We start from the raw sequence: 15932 nt of genomic DNA, 5'->3' as shown, positions 1-15932 counted from the left end.
AACACCCTCCCTTAGAGCTGCTGGCCCATACGGAGCCTTCAAGCGTTTTAGAAAGTTGAACCATGTTGTTCGGGGGGTGGGGGCTGGGGGGGGTGCTCTGCCCGCACTTTCCACTCCCTGCCCCCTCCCTGAGTCTCAGGGAGCCCAGGCCTGGGGCAGACTGGGAGGGGACTGAGCTGCCACGTGGGCCAGAGGGAAGGCAGAGGAGCCCGGGCAGGAGGGCAGGGCACCCGAGGAGGCACCCAGGAAAGGGGCATCACTCACTGCAGTTCATCTCGTCCGAGGCATCCTCACAGTCCACAAACTGGTTGCAGCGACTGGAGTTCCCAATGCACGTGCCGTCCCGGCAGCGGAATTCGCCCACACCGCAGGCCGTCTCTAGAACAGCACCCACCCGGTGCCATCAGGCGGGGTCCTCCCTGGGGGGGCCAGGCAGGCCCAGGCCAGAGCTCCTGGCCCAAAGTGCCTGTCCAGCCCCATCATATAGTGCCCTGAACCAGACTCCTTGGGGCCTGGGGACCAAAGATCAGCAAGGGTGAGGGGTGGGAGGGGACAGGGTTGGGGGCGGTCCGAGGCCCAGCATGGGTCCCACTCACTGTTGCAGGGAATCTCATCAGAACCGTCCCCACAGTCATCGGCTCCATTGCACCACAGCATGTTGGACACACAGCGCCCATTGTTGCACTGGCGGAAAGTCTTCTTGCAGCGGCGTGTGTCTGCGGAACGGGGAGCAGGCCACAGTCAGCAGCAGCTACAGGGGAGGGGCTGCCTCTGATGAGACGTCCTGCATTTGCTCCCTTGACAAACTTGAGGCTTTGCTACGGGCCCGGCATGAGGCTCGACTCCTTCTCGGGTCGGGGTTGCGGGGGGCAGCTTTTGCTCCTCTCACTCCCATGCCCCGCCCTGCTGCGGGCTGAGGCTGGTGACTCAGGAGGTGGGGGCCTGGGGGTGCGGGCAGGGGCTGTGGGGCTGGAGGAGCCTCCTTACTGCAGTAGGACGGCTTCTCGTCAGACTTGTCCTTGCAGTGGGAGACGCCATCGCACGTCAGGCTGAAGTTGATGCACTCGCCATTGGCACACTCGAATTCATCTTGAGCTCGGCACGAGGAATTCACCGCTGGGGAGGAAGGTGGAGGAGCTTCCTGAGGCAGGGCCTCGGGGCTCTGAGTGCCCGTACACCTCTCCCCCCAGGAACTGAGGCCATCCTGTCGCACCTTGACGAAAGGCTTTGCGGGGCTGGGCTGTTGGGAGAGTCTGGGAGGAGACGGTCCCCATCTACGCCCAGCGCCCCCCGTCAGTGCCTCCTCCCTCCTCCCCTTCTCACCCTGGCAGCTGAGGTCATCCTGGAGGATGCGGCCCCCTCGGCAGGAGCAGTTGACATGGCCTTGGTGAGTGAGCAGACACAGGTCCTGGCAGCCCCCGTTGTTGATGCGACAAGGGGAGAGTTCACCTGAGGCAGGGATGGAGGACAGTGGGCTAAGCGAGTCCTCTGCTGTGCACACGCAGAACGCCCCCCCACCCCCAACAGCTTCGCTGAGCTTCTTGGCACCGCCTGTGACACAGTGGCTCACGGCTGGGGCGGGGGCTGCCGTGGGAAGGCCGGGTGGGAGCGTTTGGGTGAGCCTGAGGTTGAGGACATGTGTGCTCTTAGGTGGGGTGATTGGGGCTCTGAGCTGTACTCTGGGGAGAGCCAAGCCTAAGGTCATGTGTGTAGTGGTGGGCACCCCAGGGCACATGTGAGGAGTGTGTGAGAGGCCGGGACAGCTGCAGATCTGTGTGTGGGACCTGTGTTCGTCAAGCCAGTGTGGGACTGTGTCTGAGCACGTGCACACAGGGGGTGGAGTAGGCAGCACCTGGGATGGGTGTGAGATCAGGTTCTGGCGGGTAGGTGTGGTTCTGAGTGGGAGGAATGGCTAGAGCGTGTGCTGGGGGTGTCCAAAGATGTGAATCAGACCAGTTGTGTGTGTGCGTGTGTGCGTGTGTACATGCTGGCACAGTGGGCAGGAGAGCAAGGCTGGTGGCAGCGGCCCCACTCACAGCTGTTGGTATCATTGGCCACGGCGATGATGCCCATGGGCTGCTGGGGGATGTCCACGCGCAGCAGCTTCATGTCACTGCCCACGTACTTGTTGGCCCGCTGCACGGCCCGCCGCACCCAGTCGGTCCAGAAGATGTGCTCCCCATACACAGCCAACCCGAAGGGGTGGACGGGCTCTGACTTCAGGATCACCTGGGGAGACAGCATCTGCCCGTCAAAGGTGTCACTCTCACCCCTACCTCCAGCCCTGCAGCTGGCTCCAGGGACCAGGGGCCCGGCTCCTCAGACACAGTCACAGAGGGGCAGGATTTGCAGAGACCTGTGATCACCTTCCTCATTTAACTGCTGAGGAAACCAAGCCTGGAAGGCTGAGGATGGCTAAGTGGCAAGGTCAGGGTCTGACTGGGACTCCCCACTGTCCCCCTGGCTCTTCCCACCATGTCAGGTGGCCTCCCTTTCTCCTGCTCTGTGCCTGGGCAATCTCCTCCCTGGCTGACCGGCAGTACCCCAACGTCAGCCCCCTCATGCCGCCCGTCCCGCCTGCCCCGGAGACTCACATAGCGATGGGAGCCGTCATACTCGCACCGCTCGATCTTGTCTAGGGTGGCGTCGGAGAAGTAGAGCTTCTCGGCCCGGTGGTCGATGGCCAGGCCATTGGGGGTGCGGATGTCCTTCTCGATGAGGGTCAGGACATTGGCTCCTGACAGGGCTGCCCGCATGATACTGGGGTGCTGCTCGTTCCAATTGGTCCAGAACATCAGGCTGGGGGAAGAGAGGGCCACGGAGATCAGGACTCAAAGCCAGGGAGTCCGCCATGGAGGGCCCAGGCCCAGGCATGCAGACAGCCAGACCCAGGGGTCGGCCAGAGTGTCAACTAGACACCTGAGGTTGCACCACAGGCAACCTCAGAGCCACCAAGGCCAACACAGCCCCAGTGCCTGGGAAGGGCTGCCACACAGACAGCTTGCATGTGTGTGGGGTGTGTGTGTGTGTGTGTGTGTGTGTGCATGTGCACAAGTGCTTTTCAGTGTCTGTGAAATGGCCACCTGCGTTTACTGAGACAGCATAGCCAAGTGAGTCAGCCTCTGGGGTTCCAATCCTGGCTCCAGCACTGACCAGCTAGGAACCTTAGCAAGTTACTTAACCCCTGTGTGCCTCAGTGTCCCACTCTATGAAATAGGAATAATACTACTACCTGCCCCATAGAGTGGTTTGAGGATTAAACGACAGCTGTGTGCTCTATGTGAGGATTTTCTATTATTTTTTCCTTCATTTCTCTCTTCTCCTGGCATCCAGGAAACCATTGAGTGTCTAGTGTGTCCTAGGTCCTGGGGATGCATGGATTCTACCATCATGTTCCCAAGAATCGCCTTCTCCATAATTTAAGGCCTTTGCATATTTGGGATCTGAGCCTCAGCTTTGCCCCTTACTAGCTCTGACCTAAACAGCCCTTTTGGCCTCTCTGAGCCTCGGCTTCCTTTCAGTGAAGGAGGTGGTGGGAACAGCCAGCCATGCCGTGCTTCTCGGGTGGGGGTGGGGGTGAGACCCCAGAGATGGGTGTGGAAGACCTCCGGGCTGGTCAAGCACTACACCGGTGTGACAGTGTGGTCCTCAGACCACCTGCATTGGATGGCGATTCCTGGGTCTTTGTCCTGGAGATTCACGTGCAGTTAGGGTAGGGTGAGTCCAGGGAACCAGACTTTCCAGCACTCCCCAGGGCACCCTCCGGCACCCTGGACTTTGAGAAGCATTGAGCTACACCAAAGCCAGATCTGCTTTTCAGTTCCCTCACAGGACCTACCCTCTGCCTCCCAATCCCCAGGCCCCTGTGTCCCTCATCCTGCTGTTCTGGCTACAGAGCTGTCTTGCAGGGCTGCTGGACTTATCTCCTCAAACCTCTCCAGGTCTCACTCCTTTGAACACTCCCCCTCCCCCGTCTCTCCATCCTGCCACTATGCTCAGGTAGGAAAAGGATGCTTCCCTCCCATTAGGGAGGTGCTGGCTGCTCCTGAGCTCATGAGGATAAAGCTCTGGTTTTAAAGGCCTCATCAGGGGAAGGGGCGGGGTTCTGGTGGTTCTTGGAGTCAGGATGGGCGCGGATGGAGGCAGCTCCCTCTGGCCTCCACAAGAGAAAACGGGTGTCCCAAGGCAGCTGCTAGAGTCATCTTCCTTCCCATCAGGGACACCCACACCCTCAGGTACAGCACACTCCGTGCTGGGAAGTGGCTTTCCTCCTATCATGATAAACTGCTACACGTGGCAGAACCATCTGTGCTGTCACTGTGGATTCCAAGTTTGGTAAAACCACTCCCTGGGAAAGGGCCGTGGGGAATGGTGGGGAGGAGAGGCTTTCCTGAGGGGCAGGCAGTCAGCACCCAGGGTTGCGGTGACTTTCTAACCAGGCTGGGGGAGGCCGCTCCCCCCTCCACACTGGCTCCCTCCCGTTCCTCCAAAGCGCTCGCTCCTTCTGGCCAAGGGAGGGCCTCTCCCAGACAGTTCGGCTCTTTCTCCTGTGCCCTGCCCGGCTTCAGTTCACCCTGTCGTCTTGCAGACCTGGCTCATGCACTGCCCCCTTGAGAACACGTTCCCTGACTTCCAGCCTGGGTCAGGTCCTCGTCACCCATCGTCACCCACGCATGGAGCCCCCTGCAGCCTCATGAGGGCAAGAATCAAATATGCCGACAAAGGGCTGACACAACCCTGCTCCCCGTCGGATCCTCAGCACATCGCTGGTTCTCAAAAACCATTTGCTGAGTGAAGGACTGAATCCCCTGAGCTCAGAGCAAAGGAAATTAGTGGGCTCTGAATCAAACGTGAGAGGCAGGCCGGGGGGCCCAGAGCATGGCCCCTCCATGGAGGTTCCAGGCTCACGAGGGATGGGCCCGGGGGGCCAGCCCCAGGCAGGTGAAGTCATCAAGGGTCACGGCGGGGAAGACGGGATCTCCGTCATGAGCCGTGTACGTGCGGGACAGGACTGAGGCAGGAAGGACCCTCGAGCTGGTTGGCGGTGTCAGCCAGGCCGGCTTTGGGCCAGGCGTGAGTTACATCAGGGTAAGGAATCTAGGTTTGGTGCACTCACTGTTTCTAAGTAGCTGCTTTTGGGTTTTGTTTGTTCCTTAGTTTCCTAGTAAGGCTTTGGGAAAACATTCCAAGCGCTGCTAAATCCAGGGGAAAAAAGTTTTGCTAGAATGTGGGCCAGCGGTCCTAAGGTGAGACTGGGGGCTCACTAGAGGCCCACGTGATGGGGTTGGGGGCTGCCCCTGCAGGACAGCAGAGTGGGTGGAGGCTGGGGGTGTGTACCATGCTGGGGGGTTTCCTCCCAAATTCTCCCTTTGCAACCTTAGCCCAGCCTCCTGGGCTTCCTCAAGTCTGTCCCCCACCAACCCCCCGGCACCCCCCGGCACCCCCAGCCCCGCACCTCAACTGGGCTGGGCGTGGTTGAGGCCCCTTGCAGTCCTTCCCTGCCTGGAGCCCTCCCTCCGCCAGCTCTTGCTCATAGCTCTTATCCGGGCTGCCCTTCTGTGGCCTTTGCAATTCCAGGCCCTGTGCCAACCCACCGCCCCCGTGCTGCCTCTCAGTCATCGCATCCAGCCCTGTGCCGTCAGCAGTTTCCCACCAGTGATTTCTCTCCCCAGCTAGGTGGCTTGAATGGGCCCAGCTCAAGGCTTCCACACAACAGGTGTTCAGTGAACAATCTTTGCTTGAAGCTTGGAGACCCAGAAAGACAGAGGACCTACTATGTGCCTTGAACATGGCTCTCTAATGAATGAATCAATTAATCACCAAGCCAGAGGGTCCTCCACAGCTCTCTCATCCTCCCCTTGATGAGGCACCTGAAATGTTATTGTCCTCATATTACAGATGAGGAAACCAAAGCTCAGAGAGGTCACGCAGCTGGTCTAAGGTCACACAGCAAGGAAGTGGCTGAGCTCAGGTTAGAGCCAGCCTCTCCTGCTCCTGCATCCCCTTTCCTGGTCTGCCTGGGGGCAGTTCCTGCCACCCTGTGGCCCACTGTCCCCATGCCCTGGGCCCGCAGCTCACTTCTGGCACTCATCCAGCACAAAGGCCCTTGGGTGGTCGTCTCCAGACATGGTGATGACCGTCTCACGCTCGAAGGCCCCCGGGCGGGTCTGGTCCACCGTGTGGCGGGTGATGGTGGATGTCGTGTAGCTTGTCCAGTAGAGAGTATCCCAGCCACGGTGATAGGCCAGGCCTTCCACGGAGCCCACGTCTGCGAGGAGACAGGAGCAGCGATGGGTCAGGACAGGGCCAGAGAGCAGAGCGAAGGGGCAGCCTGGGCATCCCCACGCTAAGGGGAGGGCCTGGGGCGCCCTCTCCCTTGGCGTATGTGGGGCTGGATGGGAAGTGTGGGAGCTGGGGAGCTTGTGTGGGTGTGGCCCTTGGTGCCCCCAGCCCTTTCTGCACCCCCCTATTTCCCACCCAAATGATCCATGGTCCATCCCCCTAACCCTTCTTTCTGTGTCTTCCCACGGCTGGATAGATTTGGCTTTATGCTGTGGTCACACTTCCTGGAGCTAAAGTTCTACCAAGTTGGGCGCAAACTGGATTTCAGTAAATCAGATCCCACGTGGGCTGTACTGGGGAGCTTCCTACTTAAAAAGACCCTGAACTGGATTGTCTGGTAGACATCTTAGGCTCAGGTTAAGACCTAAGTGCATGATGAAAGAGACATAGCAGAACTTAGGTTAAGAGAAAAAGCCTCAGGGGTTTCAGTGACTTCAAGCTGTCTGGCGATGTGGTTGCCAGAAGGCTGCATTAATAGAAGTATTGTAGCCCGAACAATGGCCCAGAGAGAGGGGACACTTCTGCCAGTCTCTCCCGATCAAGCTACGATTATAGAGTATCGAGTTTAGCTTTGGACACTACATTTTTAGACAGATGTGGGGACTGGATTCTATGAGGCAGAAAAGGACCAAGGAGGTTGAAAGACAGGTCTGTTTTTATCCCCACTGTATACCCGGCACCTAGTTCCGCGCCTGGCAGGTCTTTACGGACAGGAGTGATAAATGCATGAACAAATGAATGAGTCAAAGGACCTAGGAGCATCCAGCCCGGAGAAGAGAAAACTAGTGGAATAAAATAGCAGTTTTCAAAGAGCTGAAAGGCTGTCCTAGGATGACAGCTCTAACCCCCCCACCCTTTATGGAGCTCACACAATGTGCCCTGCGCCGAGCTAAGCTCTCCCACCTGTCGTCTAAGGTCATCCTGTCTCTGTGCACTGGCGAGCAATGTGAGGCTGAGGGAGCACAGAAAACTTGCCCAAGTGACTAAAATCCTGTGTCTGAGGTTGAACCTGCCCCATCTCTGCAACCTGTTCTGTGAGCAGCGGACACACAGAGGAGAGCTTCGGCTTATTCTGTGTAGCCTGGGGGCAGAACCAGGACCAGAGGGGGCCAACTCTGACTCCAGTTGAGGAGAGACTTTCAAGTAACTACAATGGGTGCAGTGTGATTCACTGGCCGTATGTCAGGGACACCGAGGCAGGTGGGATTCCGATCCGGGGCAGGGGTGGGCTGGCTGGTGTCTGCGGCTTCTCTACCCCGAGTCTGTGCTGACCCTCCCTGCACTCCCCCTCCACTTGCTGGGAAGAATGGAAGTCTGGACTCACTCTCCACAATGGTGGTCCTGCCCGAGCCATCGTCATTGATCTGCTGGATGTTCCCAAAGTGGATGTCGCTGAAGAAGATGCGGTTGGGGGTGCCCGGGGAGGTGCCTGCTCGGTAGTCGAAGGCCAGAGCGATGACGTTCTTCATGTGCTCAGGGTCCTCGAAGGGCTGCACGGGCGCGTTGAGGTTGCGCTCATCCGACAGGTGGATGCTTTTGAGGATGGTGCGCTCCGAGTAGAGCAGGTAGCCTGCGTACTCGCGGCATGACGCCCCATCTTCAGCCAGCATCCCGTGGGCGCAGGCGCAGGCCCGCTGCCCGCCGCCCCGGTACAGGCACAGCTGCTGGCACCCGCCGTTGGCCACCGCACACACATTGGTGCCTGGGGGTGGGGGGAAACCGGGAAGGCAGAGGTTACAGAGGGCAGGGCCACCTTGGTGCCTCTGTCATCTCAGCCGAGGTGGAAACTCTGGTTGGCGCCCGGCTCTGCCTCGGGATCCCCAGTTCAGACAACCCTCCAGGCCCCTGTGCTCAACTCCTCAGCCTCGTGGGACCCTAGAGGGTGCCCTGTGGGTCTAAGTTCTCTCCCAGCCCTTCTCACTCTGGGCTCCCAGGTGGGGCCCTCCGGCCTCTCCTGCCCAGCCCGGAGCCCCAGCCTCACCTTTCTGTCGGTCCCGGTTGAAGACTTTGATGTCTTTGAGCTGGACGCCGATGCCCGTTCGCAGGGGCACGGAGTCTGTGGCGTTGTCCTTGCTCCCGCGCTTGATGGAGCCGTTGGCGTGAGTCCTGGGGAAAGGGAAGGGCCATGAGCAGGACGTCATCCGGGGCCGGGGGGAGGGAACGGACGGCCCAGGGGAAGGCCAGGACAGTGGCCCACCTGTCACTCCAGTAGATGAACTCCTCAAACACAGACACCGAGAACATGTCCATGTTGTTGCTGGACAGAACTACCTCGCGGTCCTCACCCGTCTCCAGGTCGATCCGCTCGATCTTGTCGGTCCGGGCGTCGCACCAGTATAGCTTCCCATCCTGCGGGCCGGAGGCACCCGCTTCACTGCCAGTCCCCACGTCCCGCCCACTCCTGCCTCTCTCGTCTTCCCCCTCCTTCCTCCACATCCTCCCGCTGCCTGAAATGCTGATCTGCCCTCTCGGCATTCTTCCGGTGCTCGCTTCGGAGTGACCCCCTCCGCCATTTCTGGGGTGGTGGAATCCTACGCTGGGTGGGGCGCTGGGCCAGAGGACCCCATGACTCCTTGGGTCCGTATCTACCCACCCATGGGCACATCACACGAGACTCAATGGGGAGCAGGGCACAGGGTAAGGGGAGCTGCCCCCCAGAGTACAGGGTCCATCCCGTCGGCCCCAGGGCCAAGCCTGCATCCAAACCTGATAGTCCACCGAAATGCCGTTGGGCCAGCTGATGCTGACGTTAACCAGCACCACTCGCTCAGCGCCGTCCAGGCGAGACCGCTCGATACGCGGATACTGGCCCCACTCAGTCCAGAACAAGTACCTGGGGTGGAGGCGGAAGAGGGGGTCAGTCCCCAGAACATGGAGGACAGAGGGCCTGTGGCCAGACCAGAGCCGGGAGCGGTCAGCCTGTCCAGCTCCTCACCCCTTCTCCGGGTGGACAGTGATCGCCCGGGGCTTGTCCAGGCCCTGGGAGATGACCACGTAGCGGAAAGAGCCATTGAGCCGGGCGACCTCGATGACGTCAAAGCCCTGGTCTGTCCAGTAGATGTTGCCTGAGGAGGGAGTAAGGGGGGGCTCAGGGGTCGGGTGGGGATGGAGGTACCTGGTCCCCTCCAGCCCCCGATACCCCTGCGTCTCCCCATCTGTTCCTGCCTACCCCTTCTTCTCAGACCCTTCCTTCTGAGATCCCACTTCCCCAGTCCTCTGCCTCACCGGCAGCCCCTCAGCCCTTCCGCAACTCACCTGCGATCCAGTCCACTGCGATGCCCTCCACGCGGCCAATGCCATTGGTCACCACATCCTCACGCCACGTCTGGTCTCGCTTAGCCCGGCTGATGGTACTTAGGCCCATGTCCACCCAGTAAATGGTGTCATTTTCTGGAGGTGGAGGAGCCAACATGGGACACTCAGCAAGGTAGGGGGAAGGTGGGAAGTCAAAATCACGAGGGGGTAAGGACAGAGGTGACTGAGAGCTGGGGGGACCAGGGACTTGGAAGCGGACATAGTGGGGCAGGGGCAGCTGTGGTAAGTGTCGCCCCTTCCAGCTGCAGTCAGGCAGCCTCTCCCTGGAGCCCCAGAGCACACCACCCCAAAGGGAAGGTCATGTCCCACCCCCTCCTGCCACCAAATGGCTCACCAGCGTGGAAGTCGATGCCGACAGCCAGGGAGGTCCCCGACACTGGGACCAGGGCGTCTGACTTGTCGTTGGGATCCAGGGGGATTCCCCGGATTCCCTCATGCACAGAGTACAAGAGAAAGGAGCCCACACCTGCAACACAAGGACACTTTGGGCATGGGCTTTGCTGACACCCCTTAAGCTTGGCTTCTGTCACCCTCAAACCCTTTTGATACCTTCTCCCAGCCATCACACCTCCCCCCTCAACACGTACTCTAGCCTGGGGGCCTGGGCAGGGAGGTCACCTGGCTGGGAGAGAGCAAGGGAGCACGCAGCTCTGGGGAACCACCTGTGAGACCTTTAGTGCCCACTAGAGGGCAGCAGAGACCTGGCTTTCTCTCCACGCTCTGCCCTCCAGTCCCACTTCACTCCACACAGCCCTGCACCCCCAAAGGTGTTAGGGAGAATCTGGGGAGGACAATAGGACTGGGTGACTCCCAACTCTAGGTTTCCACCTTAATTTCCTCTTTGTCCTCATCCATCTGGTCTGTGTTACACCCCTGTCTCTGACACCTCACTCCTGAGCCAGTCTCCTTCCCAGTTTCCCATTTCTTACCGGGCGCCACTCTCCATGCACCCTAGAATCCTCCCTTGCCTTTATCCCTTCACACAGCCTGTCCTCAAATGAATCCCCTAATGGGTCCTGGTTGCTCAGGCTCCCTGAAAAAAAGGACTCATGGTCGAGTGAGTTTGGGGAGACTGCAAACACTAGAGTCGTCCCGTGAAAAATTCTGTGCCAATTAGCATATTCAAGGCTCTGAGAAATTGTGCAGCAGAAAAACACTTAAACTTTGTTCAACCCAGTGTTTCTTTCTATAACATCTATCACATCAAAGAGGGAGGTTCCCAGGAGTGCACTTCGGGGAATGCTGTCCTGGGGCAGGCTTGTAAATCAGTCAGCAAGTTCTTGTGAAATGTCTCTGAGTTTCATCCCTTCTCTTCAATCCAGCTGCTAAGCCCCAGCCCAGGCCAACAGTCCCCCCTGACTGGTCTGACTGTCTTGGTTTCTCCCTCCCCCACTCAGCCGGCTCTCTGCCGCCAGGTTAACCTGCCCCAAACACCACCTTCCAGGTGCTCCTGGCTGAGAACCCGTGGAGCCCCACCTACTCCACAGCCTCACCCATGGCTCCCCACATCCTGCGCCATGCAGGTTGGTACCTCAGGGCCCTGCACACACCCTCCTACTGCTCTGGACCCCTTGCCTTGCATATCGTCCCTTCTTCAAACCACACACTCAAATCCTACGTGCCCTATAAAACCCAGCAGCCAGCACACCTCTGGCGTGAAGTGGCCCTGTCGCCCCCTCCGACGTCTGTTTCTCCAAAATCCTACTGAAGTCAGAGCCACTTCATGCTGGCCCCCCCTTCTGGTTAAGGCTGCAGAGCACAGGGACAGGGACTTTTGCCCCCTGGCTTCCTCCACGGCAAGCGGCACAGTGGGCGCTGACTAAGCATCTAACCCAGAGAACACTTAATACACAATGAACTCGGTCCTGTCCCCAAGGTGAGAAGAGGAAGGTGGGCTGTAGAGTAGGAAGGGTCGGGTTGGGTTGGGGACCAGGGTCAAGGCGGGGAGCAGGGGCAGGGGCACTGACCCTCGCAGGCCTGCTGGCCACTCCGGAGGCTGTAGCCAGCTGTGCACATGCAGGAGCGGGTGGACTCCGAAGTGGGCAGGCAGAGCTGGGAGCAGTCGCCGTTGTTGACGCTGCAGGGGTTGGTGCCCTCGTGGTCTGGGGTCAGGTGGGAGGCAGAGAGAAAGGGTTAGTGGCTCTCCTCGGGACCACGGTGTCAGGCTCACACCCCTTTACCCTGGACCTTGTGGGGGTCACCACCCAACCCAGCTCTCAGGTTTTCTGTCCTGCAGAGCCCCTGGCCCTCGTGAAAGAGGAGTCCCCTTGGGTGGTGAGCAGAGCCTAACCCATTTTCATTCCCATTTGCTTGCTTGCCCAGGGATTCCTGCAGCCCCTCCTGGCCACAGCCCCGACCTCTGTGACCCCCATCCCACTGCCCCTGCCCCTTGCCCCCCACCTCACCCAGCTGGATGCTCTCATCGTAGACCTTCATGTGCATCACCAGGGTGGTGCTGTTCCGCAGGACTACGGACCCCGAGCCGTCAGCCTTGTTGCACGTGCCCATCTTCTCTGACACCTGATCTGCCCACCACAGCTTGTCCCCTGTGGTGGCAGGAGCGGATGAGACCCTGGGGAAGGCCCTGCCCCCAGGCCAGCCCTGTCTCCTGGCCAGTCTGGCCCGCCTGCTCTGCTCTGGTCCCTGCTCCCACCCAGTGGCCCTCACCCATGATGGCCAGGGCGGTGGCCTTGCCCAGCTGGTTCCGCATGGCGTCGATGACCTCTAGCCCACTCCCGTCCAGGTTGCAGCGGTTGATGGTATGGTTCTTGGAGCTGATCCAGTAGAGTTTGCTTTCAGGGAAGTCGATAGCCAGGCCTGGAAGAGGAGGGGGGTGTGACTGCCAGAGAGCGCGGCACCAGGGCCGGGATCCAGGAGCCTGACCCAGGTGGGCCTCTCACGTCTGGGGATACAGAGGGAGGCACAGAGTATGTGTGTGGTTTTGGGAGGAGGGTGGTGAGAACAAGTACTAAGCCAGGAGTTTGGGGAGATGGAGGGACAACTGGGGAAAACCCTGGGAGCACCTCCTGGTGGAGGAATTAGGGGAGGCAGGGCTGCAGGGTAAGCTCGTACCCACAGGGCCCCTCTGGCCACTGAAGAGCAGGGTGCGGTTGCTGCCGTCCATGCTGGCCATGCTGATGTTGTCACCGTCTGTCCAGTAGAGCTTCCTGGGGGTGCCAGGAGGGGAGGGTCAGAGTCCTCTTCTTCCCCGACCCCACACCCCATGCTCCTCAACCCTGGGCCCTGGACCTACCCACGCAGCGGGTGGACAACCAGGCCGTGGGGCTGCTCCAAGCCCTGCACCACCGCATTCTTGAAGGAGCCGTCCAGCCGGGCCACGTTGATCTGCTTCTTGTTGGTGTCGTAGCTTGTCCAGAACAGGTTTCGGGACACCCAGTCGACAGCCAGCCCATGGGCATTTGGCAAGTCTGGGGACACAGTGGGGAGTTGTGATTGGGTGTTTTCAGGACACAGGTCAGGAGGCTCGAGGGGAGGGGCCAGCCTGGTTTCTGGGGGAACAGGGATCTTGAAACCAGGACTGGAGCCAGAGAGGGAAAAGAATTTGGAGAAGGAACATCAGGACCAAGGGGACCAGGGAGTGGGGCTGGGACCAGGGTTGGGAGCGAGGGCGGGATTGGGGGGTACCCATGCCCAGTAGGGGTTCCAGGGCCAGGACAGAACCTGCAGAGACAACCGTCTCCACGCCTGTGCCGTTGATGAAGGCCCGCTTGATGGCCTGGGTCCGCACGTCGGACCAGTAAACGCGCTGCTCTCGGGCGTCGTAGTCCAGCACCGTGACGTTGTCGATGTCAGGCACCGTGAAGGAGATGATGTAGTTGTAGTAGGGCGCGTCCAGGTCCACGCCCCGAATCTCCATCTGACGTGCGTACAGCAGGAACTTCTTAAACTCTGTGGGCACGGGGCAGGTCACTGACGGCGGCCCCCTGCCTCCACACCTCCCACCCCGCCGGATTCTCCTGGTTCCTTCTGTTTGCTGCTGGCCCTTGGCTATCAGGGAGACCCTGCTGGGCATAACCTTCCTGCCGGAGTGCCAGCCTCTTCCTACAGCAGCTGCCTCCGGAGCCTCTCCATTCAGGATCCTCCCGGCTGAGACTGCCTACCTTCACTTAGAACCTGGAGCTTGGGTACCTGACCCTTTCCCCTTCAGCCTTGGTTTACCCCAGCTCTGGAGGGGGGGGTGCTCCTACCATAGCAGGTGGTGTTGTCCTTGTGGAGCTTCATGAGGTGTGGGCAGGCGCAGGAAACAGTCCGGTTGTAGTTGATGAGGCACAGGTGGGAGCAGGGGCCCCGGCCCCCATTGGCCTCACAGGGGTTGGGAGCTGGGAGGGCAGGGGAAAGCAAGAGCATCCAGTGACCCTACTGGCCCTGCTCACCTGGCCTACACCCTCTCCACTCTCCTGCCAGACCCGCCTCTGTCAGCAGGCTGGCTCACCCCCGCCGCCCCAGCATAGACCCCTCCTCTCTTGGAAGCTTCTACAGAGGATGCTGGCTCCTTTCTGGTCCCTTACCCATGGGCTGCCGGGAGGGGTGATACACCTGCAGGTCGAAGGGCTGGGTATTGGTCCTCTGTACCACAGTGACATTGTGGCCGGTCCACTTGTTGGCCTTGGCCAGCGTGTTTGTCCGCCAGTCCGTCCAGTACACCTCGCCACCGTACAGTGTCACTGCAAACGGGTGCGACAGGAACTCGTGTCCCCGAAGCACCTCCATGTGACCGGAGCCGTCGTAACGGGCTGAGTAAATGGCGTCTGACCTGAGAGCGTGGTCGGGGCAGAGTGAGGAGCCGGTGGGGACCGCAGACCTCGGGGCACGTGGCCTGGGGCTCCCACCCTCCATGCCCCAGCCCATGGCACCCTGTGGAGCAGGAACCACGTGGCTCGAGGTCTGGGATCCCAGCTCTGACCCCAATTCCCCTGACCCAGGTCTCTCAGCTTGCTTCTCCCCAGGGCTGCTGTTAGCACACAGGGCTGTGGTGAAGACTAGAAAACGGCACCCCCTCTGGGGACACCACCTAGAAAAAGTCTCCCCTCCCCCTGGGCCGACAGAGCCCCTAGGAGAGCACACAGATGTGTGAGTGAGGATGGCGTTGCACTTCGGCCCTCGGCGGGCACTCCTGTGCGGGGGGCAGCCCTGCCTCTACCCTCTTCCATCTGCACCTCTTCCCCAGCCCAGACTCTCCCCTCACTCAGTCCTCTTCCTGGACCCTTGGCCGTGTGGCTCTGGCTCCAGCTCCCCCGGGCCTTCTCACCACCCTCATGGCTGCCAGGTCCCGGGACCCTTGGCTCCACCCTGTCCCTAAGGAGGAGGGGAGGATGGAGGCCTCCTGGGTGAGGCGCCGGTGCCGACCTGGCGTCGATCCAGAGGATGCGCTTCTCCAGGTAATCCACGGTGAGCCCGTTGGGCCAGCCCCCAGAGCCCGTCTCCCGGTGGATGGTGCGGCGCCCAGCCCCACTCATGGAGGCTGCCTCGATGCGGGGCAGGCTGGCATCCCAGTCCGTCCAAAATAAGATCCTGGGGAGCGGGGAGGGGGTCAGGATGGCCAAGGTCGAGGCCCGGGGAAGGGGCTGTGCTAGGATCCTTGGTGACCGCCGGAGGGAGCACGTGGCATTGGGGAGGCAGCTACGCCCGGCCCGGCCCGGCCCGGCTGAACGAGGCTCCAGGGCAGTCACGAGGCCAGAGCAGGGCTGGGCGGGGTCCTCACCCATCCCGGGGATCCAGTGCAATCGCCCTTGGGTGCTCAATGTCACCGGCCAGCAGCGTGGTCCGAAGGGTCCCATCCAGCTTGGCCACCTCAATCTGGTCCAGGTTACTCTCCACCCAGTAGATGTTGCCTGCAATCCAGTCTACAGCCAAGCCCTCGGGTGTGGCTAGGCCGTACTGAATCACCACCTCGAAACTGGTCAGGGCTGGAGAAGAGAGGTTGTAGGAGGTTAGAATAGCCTGGGGCGGGGTGAATTCACGATATCCCAGGAACCCTGGATGGCCCGCCCTCAACCCTGACACCTCTGTGAACACCTCTGGTGTGCTCCAGATTTGGCTGGGGTTCCCAGAGCCCCCGCTCTCCTCACCCAGGCCCCCTGCCCCAGGAGGTCAAATAGAAGCCTGGCTTCTAGAACACTGGAGAAGGGGAAGTGGCAGCTATCTTCTGCCTGCATCTCTCTGAAGGGCTAACCCCTGGTAGGAGGTCAGAGCAGAGGGTGAGGGCTTTGGGGAACAGACCTAGACCCAATATGAGGCAGACAGAACTTTCTAGA

General features: G+C 60.3%; 1 protein-coding gene across 1 annotated transcript in view; it reads right to left on the bottom strand.

Annotated features, from left to right (window-relative positions):
- Positions 1-15932, bottom strand: part of LRP1 (LDL receptor related protein 1) — an 82109-nt gene that overhangs the window by 18419 nt on the left and 47758 nt on the right. The window contains exons 25-48 of the mRNA XM_082634660.1: positions 15380-15584; positions 15025-15189; positions 14187-14431; positions 13866-13997; positions 13339-13566; positions 12911-13085; positions 12730-12824; positions 12325-12474; positions 12063-12203; positions 11625-11759; positions 9992-10123; positions 9598-9732; positions 9278-9407; positions 9049-9175; positions 8540-8691; positions 8324-8448; positions 7667-8044; positions 6079-6268; positions 2595-2799; positions 2037-2229; positions 1324-1449; positions 988-1116; positions 597-716; positions 265-378 (exon numbers count right to left, since the gene is read on the bottom strand). Coding sequence (XP_082490786.1) covers positions 265-378; positions 597-716; positions 988-1116; positions 1324-1449; positions 2037-2229; positions 2595-2799; positions 6079-6268; positions 7667-8044; positions 8324-8448; positions 8540-8691; positions 9049-9175; positions 9278-9407; positions 9598-9732; positions 9992-10123; positions 11625-11759; positions 12063-12203; positions 12325-12474; positions 12730-12824; positions 12911-13085; positions 13339-13566; positions 13866-13997; positions 14187-14431; positions 15025-15189; positions 15380-15584 — 3927 coding nt within the window. The remainder of the gene's footprint in view (positions 1-264; positions 379-596; positions 717-987; positions 1117-1323; positions 1450-2036; positions 2230-2594; positions 2800-6078; positions 6269-7666; positions 8045-8323; positions 8449-8539; positions 8692-9048; positions 9176-9277; positions 9408-9597; positions 9733-9991; positions 10124-11624; positions 11760-12062; positions 12204-12324; positions 12475-12729; positions 12825-12910; positions 13086-13338; positions 13567-13865; positions 13998-14186; positions 14432-15024; positions 15190-15379; positions 15585-15932) is intronic.

This window comes from Mesoplodon mirus, assembly GCF_964341445.2.
Source record: "Mesoplodon mirus genome assembly, chromosome: 11".
Lineage (NCBI taxonomy): Eukaryota > Metazoa > Chordata > Mammalia > Artiodactyla > Ziphiidae > Mesoplodon > Mesoplodon mirus.
Note: the sequence above shows the minus strand (reverse complement) of the source record. Positions and strands in the feature narration are given on the sequence as shown.